General features: G+C 41.1%; 1 protein-coding gene across 2 annotated transcripts in view; it reads left to right on the top strand.

The window, feature by feature from the left end:
* LOC145434532 (uncharacterized) overlaps positions 1-10,669 on the top strand; it is a 37,019-nt gene extending 26,350 nt beyond the window's left edge. Inside the window, exons 12-15 of one of the 2 annotated variants that reach the window (XR_013913444.1) lie at positions 418-543; positions 6,712-6,873; positions 6,979-7,105; positions 10,490-10,669. Coding sequence is in view for 1 of the 2 variants with exons in the window: in XM_080311879.1 (XP_080168005.1) it covers positions 418-543; positions 6,712-6,873; positions 6,930-7,105; positions 10,490-10,558 (533 nt within the window). In the remaining variant the exon portion in view is untranslated. Of the gene's footprint in view, positions 1-417; positions 544-6,711; positions 6,874-6,929; positions 7,106-10,489 lie in introns of both variants that reach the window. The other variant, XM_080311879.1, reaches the window with a different exon arrangement.
* Positions 10,670-16,833: the final 6,164 nt, after the last annotated feature.

Here is a 16,833-nt window from a genome sequence, read left to right as displayed (position 1 = left end):
ATAGGCTTTTTGTAGTATCAAAAAAGATTCCTTTCGAAACTAATAGTAAATAGTAGAATGAAATTTCTGAATATTAAGTGCATTTGGTTTTATTCGGTCAAATCACCCGTCAGGAAATGATAAATTGCTCGTTGGGCGTAATTACTCATATATTAAGAATCACTGTGTGAGAGCGTTTGACTGTTCCTCTGTATGTTATGGTTTCGAGCCTGGAGATGACAAATCGCATTAATGACAGTATGATCATACGGTTTCTTTGCATCTTTGCCATCCAAGAGCCTCAATAATGCAGACGAATAAGAACTCTTTTCCTTCTTGCAATTTACCCGCATCTCCTGTGCATCACATTAGATGAAGTAACGTAGGCCTACTGCAGTGAGCGACGGTGTTATAGTCAATCGCTGCGTCTGTGTTTAGATACCAACCCTGGCATTCTCACGTCCCATGCTTTGATAAGAGTGTGGATAAATGACGAAATGATTGTAGACTGGAGCGGTCCGTGCGGAAGGAATGATGGCAACAGAATCCCTTACTTCAAAATTGGTGAGTTACTCTCGTGACCAATAGTGGTTAACCTGCGAACAGCATACAATGTAAATGCATGTGTGGGAAAAAGGTGTAATGGTGTATATACAATAATTTCATCATAGCGTAAAGTGCAAATCAAGCTGTCGGCATTTGATGATACCAAATTTTGCATTCATGCCTGTCACAATGGGGGAAACGAGATACACTATACTAGGGTTGCCATACGTCCGGAATTTCCCAGACATGTCCAGAATTTCACTGTTAAAACTGCGTCCGGGAGGAATTTCTAAAATATGCCTAAATGTCCGGAATTTTGAAGGCTTGAAGTAAGCTCATACTTTTTTTTTTTGTAAATCAACCTAAACAAGATTATTTTTGGGTAGATTTTTGCTACATGAAATTTTTCTTCGCGCTGGGCGCGATTTAGTATCATATATATTGGTTTTAATATGGGGACTACCGCCCTCGCAAAACTGCGATCAAAAAATAAATATAAAATAACATTCATTTGCAAAAAGAAGTCTAATTGTAATCGCAATTACAAGATAACGGTATTCATAGAGTCGTCGTTTTAGGTCGTCTGGATGTTTTATTCAAAGATGGCGGTTCTAAACCTGGGGGTAGTTTGCCTTTATTCCTGGGTTCGCGAAGATGTTGAACGAAATTAGCTTCCAAAGTAGGCTGTTGGTAAGCCTGGGCAAATATGCCGACCTTTAATTAGTTATCAGTTCATCGAATTTTGAGCTGGGCCACGGCACATTTTCAAATTGGAAATGGATTCGCGACCATAAAAGGTTGGAAACCACCGGACGTGCGATGTTTATATAGCTCAATGGTGAAGTGCACACCCGCATTAGGCTGATAAATAATCTTATCGGCGTGACATGAACATGATTTAACGATGTATAATTACGCCCCTTGCATTTTCGAAGTCATCATCCTCCACCAGCTCTATTCTACCGCTGACTCTGATTATGTGGGCGGAGAGAGGATTAAAATTATACAGTAATATATGGAAGAAACAATATTATTGACACAATTCATTCAAATGATTTAACGACCAGATGCATATAGTAAACCCCCAGAAGTTGCATCGAATACCCTATACCAGTGATTCCCAAGCGCGGCCCTGAGGGCCGCATGCGGCCCCCAGCTAGCCTTCTTGCGGCCCCCCCAAAATATTAAGAAATCGAGGTATGACAGAAATATAAATTTATATTTATATAATACACTAGCTTGACTTGGAGTCTGGAGTTTTAAATTAAGATTGCAGGAAAGTCGTGAGTATAGACTGCTATCGTTACGTCCAGTTGAACGAGCAGTAGCTATAGATATAGGTAAAGACAGGACTGTAACTGCCGCACGCCAAACCCCCAATGAAAGAGGGGGGCGAGCTCGAACGTGGCTCAAAATGTTTCGTGAATTAGCATAAATTATAAAGTGTTTTTTGGCAAATTTATGCATCTTTTTCAATTTTTTTTCTGTAAGCGTGATTTCATGCTGCCAAATATCTTGATTTTTGGGTACTCATCCCCAAGAAGAAATGCGCAAGACTTATAAAAATGGGCATTGGCCATATCGGCGTTAGCCTTAACCGCGCCACGACGCACCCAGCGAGAAAACCTTGGCCGAACAGGACTGCCCTTATGCTGACCGTAAACGTCGTATATATACAAAATACTGTCTTGGCAATCTTAACCTCACGAGACAAATACCATCCCGCAGGGAAAAATTATATTCCAGTGAAGAAATACTAATTTGAAATCGTGTGCGTCTCTTAGTTTAGAAGCCTACGTTTGGGCGATTTTATATTTTTTGACCTAGCAGACAGGAGGTCACGAAATAACATGTTACGGAATCATAGTAATGGGCCCTACAGTTTCCAAGACACCTCATTCAGCTCTACCGGTAAATCTGATTACGTGAGCAGCGATGGACAAGAAATTGATAGCAATATATATGCAATTCCCGATCATATTGACCGATTTTATCATGAATTATCGTAAATTTTCGCGCATCGCGCTGGCTCACTTAACAGTACAACTAGTTTCGTGGCAAAAGCGAACAAAGTGATAGGGATAGGTTTATCACCCTATGGGAGCCAAAACCCAAGTTTACCATTTTACTTTTGGGGGGCTGACGGAGTGCGATTTCGTTCCTGCCAACCGGTATATACGCGGGAAGATATTTAATTATTATTGAGGGGCCCTACCTTTTCAAACACACTTCCCTCGGCTCTACCTGTAAAACTGATTACGTGAGCAGAGAGAGAATAAAAATTGATGGCAATATATATGCAATTTCCGATCATATTGACCGATTCAATCATGAGTTACAGAAAATTTTCGCGCTTAGGGCGTCCAGGCGATAAAACCTGACTCACTAAATCGCACCGAAAGCAGCATAATTGGTAGTCCTATAGCTCACGACCCAAGCGTCTGCATAATTTGATAGGTCCGGTCTTTATCGAAAGCTAGTTTCGCATTGGTTCCAAAAATGCCAATTGAAATCTCGCCAGGGCAATAAAACTACTCCGAAATAGCCTCCAAAGGTCGACTGCTCTGAGCAATGGGAGCGCAGCAACACAATGGCCAATGGCGTCAAGTGATTGATCGGAACAATGCAAATTTTCATATTTTGATGACATTTTGGGTCCGTTTAATTGCCCTGGTATTCGTGCGGCCCCGACCGTGCTCTGAAATTCTGAATTTGGCCCTGACACCGAAAAAGTTTGGGAACCACTGCCCTATACGATGGGCCCAAGATCAGTGTTTATTTGAGCGGGATGAGGTTGAAAATATGTGGCTTCGGTCCAGGTTACAACATACAATACACAACCACATAATCCTGAACCGGATCGCGACCACCTCTAGTCGATAGACAAAGCCTTGCTGGCGTGACGTCATATTGATCGACAATGCGCTCACAACTCGTTTTGAAATCCGCTAGTGGGCGCTAAAGAGCGTCCGGAATTTGTGAAACAAAAATATGGTAACCCTACACTATACACTATAACCACTTATCATTGTGCATAGGCAGAGTACAGAAGATTGCAATAGCGCTATTCAAGTAGTCTTCGTAATAAGCAGATGCTACTGGTTCTGGTATAGGGTTACCATATTTTCGTGAAGCCAATTCCGGACACTCTTTAGCGCCCACTAACGGATTCGAAATGAGCAGTAAAACGTTGTCTGTCAATATGACGTCACACTAGCAAAGCATTGCCCCTCAACTGTATACGAATGGAGTGGACCGTGGGTCATGAATTGGGCCATCTGTAATATGAGCTCTGTTGATTGCTACTTGCTACGGTCTGCAATAAATGTCTCCACGGGCCGGCTGAAATCGTCTGGCGGGCCGTGTCTGGCCTACCGGAATAGTGTTTGACAGCCCTGCTATACTGTTGGTTCGGTGCGGCTATCTGTTTTTTTTTTAAATCTGGGCCGAAACAACATTTTATTTTGCCCCCTTCCACCCAAAAAAGGCACCGATGTTGGGGCCCACCACACGGTAATCGATGCACCATCTTGGGAACTTACTATATGCACATTTGGCTGTTAAAATCTATGAATTAATTATTTCAATAATATTGATTCTTCCATATTTTAAGCTAGTATGAAATGCACCAGCAGCTTGCACATCCGGTGATTTCCAACTTTTATGGTCGCGACCTCATTTCCAAGTGGCTTAGCTAAAAACTTGATAAGCTGAAGCTGATTACTTAAAAATATCAGCTTGCCCAAACTTATTCACGGCCAAGGAAGCTGATTACGTCCAACATCATCGCGATCCCAGATGAAGACAAACGACCCCAAGATTTGGAACCATTGTCGGTGACTGAAGCATCCAATCAGCTCTAGGAATATACCGTTAGCTTATCGTTGCGATTACAATCAAACTTATTTCAGTAAATGATGGTTATTTATATTTATTTCGATTGCATTTTCTGCGAGGGTGATGCCTGGTGCCCATACCTATATCAATATACGTTGCATTAATGCGCGCGCGGCACGAAGAAGAATTTTGAATAGCATAAATCAGCTAGAAAATAATATTGTTTATGTTTATTTACGAAAAATTTTTAGCCTACTCCAAGCCTTCAAAATTCCGGACATTTAGGCTTATTTTAAAAATTCCTCCCGGACGCAGATTTTTCAGTGAAATTCCGGACATGTCCGGGAAATTCCAGACGTATGGCAACCCTATGGTATAAGCAATCCAAGATTTGAGCCTACAGTCGGCTTAGTAGTAATTAACTCTCATCGCCTATGCATTGGAGAAACAGAAATTCACTATTACGGTTATAGATGAAGCGAGTAACGGTACACGGCGATGTAAACGCAAGATTTTTTAGTCTTAAAAAGCTCCGCATTTGGTATAAACTTGAACCTTTTTCTCACATGTCATGTATACGTTAAAGTCGCTGTAACAGAAAATTGTGAAATTGTTAGAATATACTCACTTGCCCTGGAAATAGCTCGTGTTCGCTTGGGGTAATGAGTACACCAGTTTGCGAACCTCGGAGCTATACCCTATCCCAACCTTTTTCTTCCCCACTTCTAAATACTTCCTAGTCTTCATTCCCCACTACATAAAACCCTCTATCTAACCTTCAAATATGCTCCCTCAAATAAAATTTTGTAAGATTTTGTATAGTAGCGACTTGATATCGGTGCAAGTACAAACGCACAGGAACTGATAGAGAAGAGTCATGTAGGGAAAACCAATGAGGAAAACCAATTTATCTGGCCTAAAGTTGACCCTATATCGAGATAACTATGGTCGTATTTTGTTTTAACTTTAGTCACTTGGTTTTATCAAGCTTCACGCTCACCAAAGTCATATCCGGTATAGCGCGGACAAGCTATTTGCTCATTTGAGTGCACTCAATATCTCTGGGACGTCAGAAAGTAAACATAAACTGCAGCACAAAACTTCTTGTGTCATAGTATACCGCCAAAATTCTGCAAAAGCGGTATTGCGCATGCTCCTCGTGCTAAACGTGTTTGTGGCCCCAAATTTGTTTCCCAGATGTCAAAATGAGTTTTTGCGAACAATTACTCGATATAAATTAGCGACGCATACATCCAAGAGCTGTGAACTGGTAACCTTCGCACATCTGTATATACTGTTTGTAATTGTTTTGCAAGTGCGTCTGTTCACCACGAGAAAGCATTGAATTCCCTACTAGTATGGAATGCCGCACCGGTTGGGACTCAGCGTCCCAACACGAATCTGCCAATAACGCCTATAGTGCTATCATGCTATTTCCAGAGTCTAAGGTCAATTGCTGTATATGATCGATGTGAACTTCGTATGTCTACTTCCCATTGGATTGGGTAAATTTGTGTTTGTGCTCACTACGCTACATCAATAATAAGTCTTGCCTAAATACATCAGGGGGCGGCTATTTTTATTGGAGAAACCGGTACAAGAATATACATGAAAAGACTGGTCAATATTAGGCGCAACGAAAAATTCGGGGCTGATTTTTTTTATCCAAGGCTATGAGAAGAGTAAAATCTATGTTTTCGTAATCAGTACCTATAGCTTTTGATTCATTACATTTTATCGAGTTTCGTGCTCGGCAAGCCAGTCCAAATATTGTCGTAAATTGCTTTTGGTCGAATGGACAGAATGATGCGACCCAAGCGCAGTGAGGTACACTTTTGTGGTCGTGTGTTGTGACGTCTTGTCTGCGAAGAGTTCTCGCCCCTCTTCCACTCCACATAGTTTCGGAACTTGTGAACTAGAATCGGCATAACCCTATTTTTGTCAGTCTTGAAAATTAGTAAACATGTCTGACACGTCTGGCGACCTATAAAAGCCCATACTAAAATTCAACATACAAGTATATCTTAGCATTTCCGCCGTATTATTTAATTATTTACCGAAGTTTTGTAACCCCAAGAGGCTGTTTATATGGGGAAATATTGAATATTCTAAATTAGCAAACACACTTGCGAGAGTAGAGGCCTATAATTTGCAGGTCGAATATGTTTGATAATACGATGGAACGACAATATTTATAACTATAATTTTAGTTTTAATTATAATTTTAACCAGTACAATATTAAATTGTGTAAATCTTTCCCGTCATAAACTGATACTTTAAACATGTTAATCGGACTCGATATCCACCCAACTTATTCGCGACAGCTGTATTAGCATTTACATCTCCAGGAATATACAACCCTTCTGGCAACACGCTTCCGATAAGATTCTCCATGAGAAGATACCGCCATAGACACCTGCCAGTACACCTTCATAGCAGCGTCAAAGTGAAGAATTCAACTGGGAATTTAACGCTGTGCGCGAGAAGTAAAGAGAATGTGAATCGCAATAGTAAGGACTCTAGATATTTGCTCACTGAACTGAACTGAAACCGCACACCGTCGCAGCACTCAAATCCCTCAAGAAGTACAGATTCTTGTCGTTATCTTCTGGCAGCACTCGGAAATGTACGTTACACGCCGAACGAGACTACCTATCGTTTTTATTGGCCGCGCGTTTCGGAAAAATGGTGATTGATAGATACACCAAACAAGTCATCAGCCATCTGATTTATCAACTAGAGGTGGGTTATCAGTTGAAATACGAAGTTTTGTGATGTACAGTTACATTCACTGTCAAAAACGGTCAATCCAAATTGAAACGGGTGATCCAAGGCGGTCTCGCTTAAGGCTCGGCCAAATAACTTAAATTCAAACACTATATATTAGTTACTGACCTAATACCTTGAAGAACATTGATGTGAAACCTGTGGCCCGCGGGTCACACCTAGTCACAAAGAGAATGATAACATCGCGAGGAAATGCTAACGTTTATTGGTCTGCGTCTAGTGAAATTGGTTTTCAATTTGTTCGAAGGGGGTGCGTATGTCCGAATAAAATCATTTTCATATATGCGGCGTGATTCAAGTTTATAAAAACAATACGCTATCGATTGGCCCATGGGATACAGTTCGCCCTTGATAAGTATACGCCATATGGCACTGGAATTGGATGGCTTCCCGACATTTGAGCATGCAACTCTTGATGAAGGAGCATGTTACTTTATATGTCGAGTCATTCGAGACAGCGAGTGTCCAAACAAAGCGTGTAAGGATAGCGAGTTATTCAATCCAACCCAAGCTGGCCCTAATCTTACCCCTAACCCCATCGGCAATACTAGCCCAAGCTAACCTAAGATTATCGCAAATTTTGCTCTAACCCTGGCCATGAACCTAACCCATTCCAACCCTAAATTCACCCCGCCATAGGCATTACTTTTCTGCGACGTTTCTGCTCCTAGAGCGATTTACAACATTTAGCCTGCATACATTCAATATGACTCATAACAACGACGACTGTGATGTAGTTTCAAGGTGCTGCAATGCTTTAGGATACATCTGCCCTCGGGCCTTATTTTTAGGGATGGTGTGAACTTGAGGTTCACGTTCGCGTTTTGTGTGTGAACCTCAGAAACTCAGAGGTTCACGTTCACAAACGAACCTTGGTAGGTTCTGCACTGTGAGCCTTTTTCATATATTACAATTTTCACTTCATCATAACATCTTTGGTTGAAATCTATTGCATTTTAACTGCGGGTCACTCTATACATGGCGCTGGCAGGGTAAAAAAAATCAACACAAAACGAGCATGCACCTTGCCTTTCTCAAAATTTTCTGCTGTGAGCTTAACCCGCAATCACACAACATCATAAGCAAAATACACTACATGTCGGTAGTCAGCGAATGATGCTTATTCAACCAATCAATGAAATTGATTTCAAATCTAGCAGGCGTACGGGGTCAATCTTGACTTCATATGTTTATTGTATCATAAGAACGAAATCTGTGCGATTGGGGTGTGGGCTACTGCTGTATAACTTGTTAATAGGGTAATAGCGGTACCAAGTATAGAAACCCGTTTCAAATTCTGGTCAATATCAACGTAGCAGTACTAGGACGCCAAATACATTGTCTGGTCTAGCCTAGACTGTTAAGGCGCAAGCTTATATGTTGGCAAAGCGACGGAAGATATTGATTTCATGGTATCATTATATTACTTGATTGCCCCAGTTGATACATTTGACGACGATTAAAACGTCAATAAGTAGGCCTATACATCAGCATTGTGGCATTATGTGGTCCGGGTCGTCGTTAGGCATCGTGTACAATCTCTACATTAATATAGGCTATCACTTCACTGAAATGTACGGTTGGAATTAGCAATATGACGTCACGTGACGTCATTAGGTTCACGTTCGCGTTCACACAGAACCTTTCAAAAAAGTTCACGTTCACACGAACCTGAACCTTTACCACCATCCCAACTTATTTTGTATTTTTTCCGAAACTTTTGTTGCCCATCCCAGTATACGACTACACAAAAGCAATTGCAAAAACATTAGTTTGGCGTACTATTGTGGTGAGATATGACGACAGCGTGCATTGACGTAGTCACTATGAAAACTGGGTATAGAATATATATCAGCAAGTGCAGAATTCATTTTGATCATAGCTACCTAAATGACGTCGTAATGTTCAGATTTCAAATTTCGATGTGGGGCGAACGCAAATTATTACGTTGACTGTATTGCGTATTTTTGAACGCTCTTAATGTCGTTTCGTAAGAAACTGTTGAATCAGATAAACCAGGGTTGTGTTACTGTGCAGGCTTTTTAACAAGCAAATTAGACGTGAATAATGGGATTGAACCGTGGCCCGCACACGGGGTTTATAGTACAGTCAACTTACCACTATATCTTATTAATATGGCGAATTTTTTTGACATGTCAAAAAAAGTCAAAATTTCGTCAAAATTGTAGCGTTAGGTCGAAAAATTACAAAGTCAAAATCATTTTGCAACCTGCATTTCGTTTGTATAGTAGATGTTTGCACTGTCGGTGTGCTTATCATTTTACAGCTTGCAGCCTATTTCTAGGCGTACCGTTGTAGACAGCACATTGTTGGCTCATTGTGAATCATAAACGTTCAAATGAAACATATAAGTTGACGTGGTGTTATGCTCAACGTATCGCAGTACCCTAACTGAAGCAAGACTGAGTGCATGGGCAATTGTTGTATCAAGAAGAGCAAGATGGAAAATGATGATGTAAACAACATTGAAGCAACACAATGTGTCACCAGTAGTGTACGCACAACTTCAGTGTTGTCAGCCAACAACTGCTGCTGTTGAACGTTCTTTCTCCATTCTTGGCAAGCTACTTAGTAAGGACAGACACTTCCTACCCGAGAATGTAGGAAAGTATCTTTTCTTGTCCGACAACAAATTTTAATTATTTTTACATAATGAGTGATGTAACTACTGGAATTCTTCATAGGTTCAGATTTTGTTGAATTAAAGTTTTTTCATGTAAAAATTTGTCAGTTTTAAAGAAAGTTTTTCAGACCAAACTAATATGCAAGGACAGACAGTTCCCACCAAAAACGAAGATGAGTAGTGCAATTCTAACATTATGTGCGAAAACATCTAATTTACTTGCGCGAGGTCAATATTTTGTCAAAATTAAGTTTTTTTAAGGTAAAGAAATGCCAAAATTGTGATTTTTTTAGATCAAAATATTCCGTTTTTAGGTAAACAAATGTCGTCAGATCGAAGCTTTTTATCAAATTTCCATTACATCGGACTACCCACAGCAGTCTTGGATACTCATAAGTGAATTACGGAAATGCAGATCACCTACATTTTCTCCCTCGAAAATATTTATATATAAAATCGGCATAACTATACTTTCGTGATTTCAAGTTTTTTTAGCTTTCCTGAAATCCCAGACCAGATCAACTAAATTAAATGCCCTTTCGCAGGCTGCACACGATACTTACTTGATATATCTTCGTGGACCGCACAATTTTCGTCTGCTAATTGTATCCTTAACTACCCCTGTTGATGATTATGTTGGACTGAACTTAGCAGAAATGCTTGCTGTGATACATGCTGTCTTTTTGTCGTTTCAGAATCAAGATTTGAAGATCAATGCGCTTCGGAGTGACCTTAACATGTACAAGAGTCATCTCCACATATAATAACTATACCTTCCCCGACTAATAAGGACGACCCCAACCTACCTTTGGAACTTCATGTGCTCTTTGCCATATTGCGCTGTAATAAACGACCTTCACATGAATGGAATGAATTATTGATATAACGTAATCGTTACTGAGCCATCGTTTCACTAGGTGGAATTTCGAAACTCAAGCGAATACGATTTGTTTTTGGTGCCATAGATGTGACAATGAGCAGTAGCTGTATTTCATTAGCCTCAATGGTTTGATATGCGATTGACTTGCCTGCTCTATGGAGTAGTATGGACACGTCTTAGTATCTACTTCCCTGATGACTTCATTCCAGTGATATGCCATATTTAATGGGATTAGCAAAGCACCGCCTGGACTATAAACTGAGTACGCCGTGTGAAGTGTAAGGCGCGAGAAAACAAAAATAAATAACGTCCTTAAGTTGGTTTTGTTTCCGATTATGAACAGGTATACGAAACTACCACTTGGGATTCAAATCAATTTGCTATGTTCTCAGCATGTCATCAAGTAGGTAATATTCGTAAATATATCAATGCATTTCGATCATTCATTTTTCATGCAGAGTCCAGCCGCCATGCTTCTGAGTGGTTATTGAAACTGTTTGCCGTACATCGAAAATATTGAAACGTAGCTCGTTCCAGCTTTGTAGATTCTGCAAGAAGACGGCACCCATGCGGCAGTAACGACATCCATACGGCTGACTTGAACGTCGCCGTGACCAAGTTTCTATGTGTCGGAGATGTATTTGCGCTTCTCATTGATGATCCGACTGTAAATCCCAGTGGTGTGATAGCGTTTAACGCAGAGTTACCATATTTTAGGATCGGAAAAGTTAGTCGACCATGTAAGCGGAGTTTGTTATTTTTGCTGGAAAATTTGTTGAGAATAAAAGGTCGGCACTTTCGATCGACTCCCGAATTACCCGCTCGAACGTCCGTATTTGCTATTTAGCGTCATTCATTCGTATGGTAACCCTATTATAACGGTATGATCCAGAGCTGCAACCAGGGTTGCCATACCGTCCTTATTTCTAAGATTTGTCCTTATTTTAAAGGGGCACGTCTTAGAAAACTCGACTGTCCTTATTTCTAAGAAATGTCCTTATTTTCGACTTGCGTCCTTATTTTGTCTTACTTTCAACCATTACTGAACTTCGATCGTTTTCCTCTGGTGTCTGTCTTGCATAATATTCTGAAATTATACTTTTGCGTCGAGATTTTATGACATCATAAATGAAAGGAACTCTCGCGACGTACACACCATAAGATTTGACTTCTAAGTGGTGAGATAGCTAGGGCAGTGAGTAGTGGTCAGACATGGGGTAATCGCGATTAGTAATCGTAATCGATTACGACGATTACAGCATTTTGAAGTAATCGTAATCGCAATCGATTACATTCGAAAAAAATCCGAAGTAATCGTAATCGTAATCGACTACTTCCCAAATCTAATCGATTTGTTTGTGAAAGAACGATTACTTTTTGTTTGTACAAGGACTATGACATAAACTGAATATTCGTGAACAAGAATGAGATAATATACCACGTTAGCGTTAGCACAAACGTCTGTTTTCAAACGCCACTGACTCATTATTACGTCAGAAGTATTAGCTCCGCTCGTCATTGCGTAACAAGTATCCACACATAGTAAACAGACATGCGATGGACATTGTAGTGTGATTGTAAGAACACCTCCCGTGGTGTATATCAGGTTATCAATACACTACACAAGCCGCTACCTCGCAGCAGGATATTGTTCACCACTCTGCCTATAGTTTCAAATAGTAACTTATGTATTAATGTTTGGTTGTGCTTAGTTAAACGCAGTTTACCATTGCTGCTTGGCGAGCAGGAGGCCTACGTACGCACGTGCACCTGACGAAGATTCGGAATTTTGTACTCGTCGATTAAGACATTGCAGTTTCCACAACGAAGCATTACAAATGAACAGCTGCTGATATATATCATAACCGAGCCGTGCTTAGCCGTTTCTCGTAACAGCAGCTCGCTGTATATGTATTAAGTTGAAGGCAGAATTTTTATGTTAACCATATCTTATTCTCATATAACTACTTGAAACGGGCGTCAATCGTTATTTCACAGTTCGTTACTTAGCATTTGGACCTGCCGCCATAACCATCCGCTTATATAGCCTGACATGTTAGCGTGGGTTGTAGCTAGAATCAGCAATTCAGCCAAAACAGCAATTCCCCAGTCCAACCGTTGGTCAATTTTCAAAAGTGAATTTCGTCAATAATATTGGAAATTGCATTATATTACTATTCATTTATAACCTCTCTGAGCCCCGAGTGTCAGATTTACCTGTAAAGCTGTGGCACGTAATTCATATTCATAGCATTTGGTATGTTGTTATAATTACTGTATGTTGTTAATTCGCGACCTCCAGTCCGTTGTATAATCACAAGATATTGTACTCGCCCAAACGTAGCAGACTAAAAGAATATCTTTTGTGAGACGCACACACAAATTGTCATGGGTTTATTCTTTCTTGGATGCGCCGGGTGACATTTGCATTGTGGGCCCAGATTGGAAGGACAGGAGTTATTAGTCCCGCCCACTCAGCGCGGCTATTGACAATGGACGAATACCCTAAGTTTCGGCCAAGGTATTTCTTTGGTATCACATCCCGTGGAGTTGCGTGTTGGCCGAAACTGCATATGCGTTTTGGTGTGTTGTGGGATCGTGGCGCGGTAATGACCGGCTACGAAATGCCTGTTCCCATAAAATATAGCCTATGTATGTTTTTTCTTGAGGGGAAGAGGTATGCATTTCAAACCCAGCTATGTACTGGAGCAGGGGTCACCAACTGTTTTGAAACAAAAAGCTACTTCTTGTGTAGTGTGTACTGATTATTGCGACGACCGACGGGTTACCTCGTACTCTCGTCGTTTATCCATGTTCAGTTGGATTTCTTCACTTAGAGCAGTGGTTCCCAACGTGGGCGATATCGCCCCCCAGGGGGCGATTTGACGGTTTAGGGGGGGCGAAAACGGACGAAGGGGGCGATAGGGGGGCGAAAACGGACGAAGGGGGCGATAGGGGGCGAAAACAACGAAGGGAGCGATAGGGGTGATGGTGCTTTAAAACGGCTATATTGGAGTCGGGACCGTAACTATTGCATCCCAAACCCCCAATTGGGGTGGGGAGCCCGAAATCGAAGGAAGCCCAAAATTATTTGGTGAATTAACATGAATGATAGAGTAATTTTCTAGAAATTCATGCGACTTTCTCAAAAATTTTTAGCGCTGCGCGCGATTTAATATTTTCATTTATTTTGATGTTGGGGGCCCCGTCACCCAACAAAAATACGTATGATTTAAAATGGGAGACTTCGGCGTCGGTTATTACTGCGCCGCGACGCACCAAGACGTATGAAGTTAGAGGCCATGTAACATGCGACTCCGAGAAGTGTGCCAGAACGATCAGAAGCGAGAAGACCTTGGCCGAAAAGGAATGCCCTCGTGCTGACCGAAAACTTCCATATATATACAATACATATATGTTTAATTGTCCATAGGCGCCTCAATGGCTGGCGTCGAATGTTTCTGTCCTGGCGACCTTAACGCTACAGGACAAATGCCATCCCGCAAGGAAAAAATTACTTGCCAGTAAAGAAATCCTGTGCGTCGTTTAGTTTGGTACGTTTTGACGGTTTGCATATCTTCTGACATAGCAGATATAGGAGGTCATGAAATAGCATCATGTAAAGAAGTAAATATAACAATGATTCCGCCCGAAGATGTTTAATTATTATTTAGGGGCCCTACCTTTTCCAACATACCACATCCACCATATTTACCGATTCAAACATGAATTATATAAATTTGTCGCGCTTCACGCGTTTTGGCGAAATACGGTGACTCACCAAACAGTACAGGGAATAGGGTATAGCTGATATGTAGCGACAAAAAGCCCACTGGCTGAGGGGGGTCAGGGGTCTGGGGCCAAATACCAACGTTTCTTTTGGGGGGGGGCTGACGAAGTGCTGTTTTTCGGTTCCCAATATTTGGGGGGCGATGATCGGTGCGGAGCTTCAAAAGGGGGCGATGAGTCGAAAAAGGTTGGGAACCACTGACTGAGGGTAAGACAATCAGAGCACTGGGCCGGGTTTCCGCCCCTTACCAAGAAAAAAAACGCTCACTCGCAGGGACTCACACCAGCTCCTCCAAGCTCAGTTGCGTTGCTGCAGTGCGCGCAGAAGCGCCGATCTCCGCGTCTAGACTCGGGAATGTTAACTATATAGATTCCCGTTGAGCCGCCGCGTGGGCGAAGGCAAGCAATGCCCCGAGCGACTGCGTTCGTATGTTCCTTGGCGTCGGCCGACCCATGTTCAACTGCTGCTCATATGAAACGAGATTCAACTATCAAATCTCTCATTTGGATATTTGCTACAGCGCAGTGGTGGCCATACGAACGGGGGGGGGGCTGGACGAGACTTACCGGGGGCCCCCTATAAGTATCTATCCGTAACTTATGGGGGGCTTCGCCCCCCAGACCTCTCTTTCGCATCTTTTATTATTATCTATCTATCAAGGTTCGGCCAGGTGCTGGATTCGGCCATGTCTATTTTTTCATGTGTGCACAGATACACGACATTAAAACTAAGTAATTCTACCGCATGCAGAGACGTGATGATTATCGGGATATGGTACTTTTCTAACAAATGCAGAGATTTCATGATGATTGACACATCTGTACGGAATCCTATTCTTGCCTTACACGGATTTCCATGTTTATTCGTTATTATTAGAGCAATTTTTTTTGACCTAAAAAACGGAAGATTTTGAACTAAAAAATCTAAATTTTGACCTTTTTTGACCTAAAAAAACTGAAATTTGACCAAATTTTGACCTCACGTATGCAAATTAGGTGTTTTCGCATATAATGTTAAAATTGTACTACTTATCTTCATTTCTGGTTGGAACTGTCTGTCCTTAAAAAGTAGATTGGCCTGAAAAAACGTTTTTGGCTCAAAAACTGACAGATTTTTACATGAAAAACTAGTATTTTAACGAAATCTGGCCCTATGAAGAATTCCAGTAGTTCCATTACGTATTCTGGTGGAAATAATTAAAATTTGTTGTAGTACAACGAAAGATCCTTTCCTACATTCTCGGGTAGAAAGTGTCTGTCGTTACTACGTAGCTTGCCAAGAACGGAGAAAGAACGTTCAACAGCAGCATTTGTTGGCTGACAACACTCAAGTTGTGTGCACACTGCTGGTGACAAACCGTGTTGCTTCATTCTGACAATGTTGTCTATATCACAATTTTTCAGCTTGCACTTCTTGATATAAGAACCATGCAATGTCCAAGCAGTCTTGCTTCAGCTAGGATATTGCAGTACGTTGACCATAAAACCATGTCACTATTTGTTTCATTTGACCATTTATGATTCACAATGAGCAGACGATGGTCCGTTTACAACGGTAGGCCTATAAAGTAGGCTACAAGCTGTAAAATATCAAATGATAAGTTCACCGACAGCGCAAAATCTACGATACAAACGAAATGCAGAGGTCAAAAAATGTTTGACTTTGTAAATAATTTTGACAAATTTTGACCTAACGCTACAATTTTGACCTAATTTTGACTTTTTTTGACATGTCAAAAAAAAAATTGCCCTAGTTATTATCCTTGAAAAAAGCGCATAATCCAAATAGGGGAGCCCTTCGGCCAGCCCCCCTGGCGACCGCCCACCTCAAAAGCCGCGGGCGACTCATTTGGTCCGCGTTGGTGACCCCTGTTCTAGATATATTTGAATCGCAAAGCTCGAAAAACATTGACAGGAATTTATTAAATTCTCGAAAATGCTCTATAATATATGTTTGTTTACGAAATACTTTTGGGTCCCCTTCGAGCACGCTCCCCACTCTATTAAGGAATTTGGGGCGCGGCAGGTAAAGACCTGGCAATAATGCAAATCGTTGGATGCGATAAATCATCCACTATAAAGTTGGGCAATCGATATATTATGACGTAATAAGCAAATGACGCATGATGAAGAAAGTTGATATCTCATTAAGCCTTTTCATCGCAATCCTTGTATTTTCTTCCCATATATCATTTAAGATTATAGTCCTAAGCAAAGCAAATGTAATCGTGAGTAATCGTGATTACTTTTTCAATGTAATCGTAATCGTAATCGACTACTTCCTGACTTTGCTGTAATCGTAATCGTAATCGTAATCGCGTGATTCCGAAGTAATCGTAATCGTAATCGATTACATTCATAAAGTAATCA

The sequence above is a fragment of the Botryllus schlosseri genome, chromosome 2 (assembly GCF_051294905.1).
Source record: "Botryllus schlosseri isolate E-star chromosome 2, Bs_hap1, whole genome shotgun sequence".
Taxonomy (NCBI): Eukaryota; Metazoa; Chordata; class Ascidiacea; order Stolidobranchia; family Styelidae; genus Botryllus; species Botryllus schlosseri.
The sequence above is the reverse complement of the archived record's forward strand: the minus strand, read 5'-3'. Positions and strand labels throughout refer to the sequence as shown.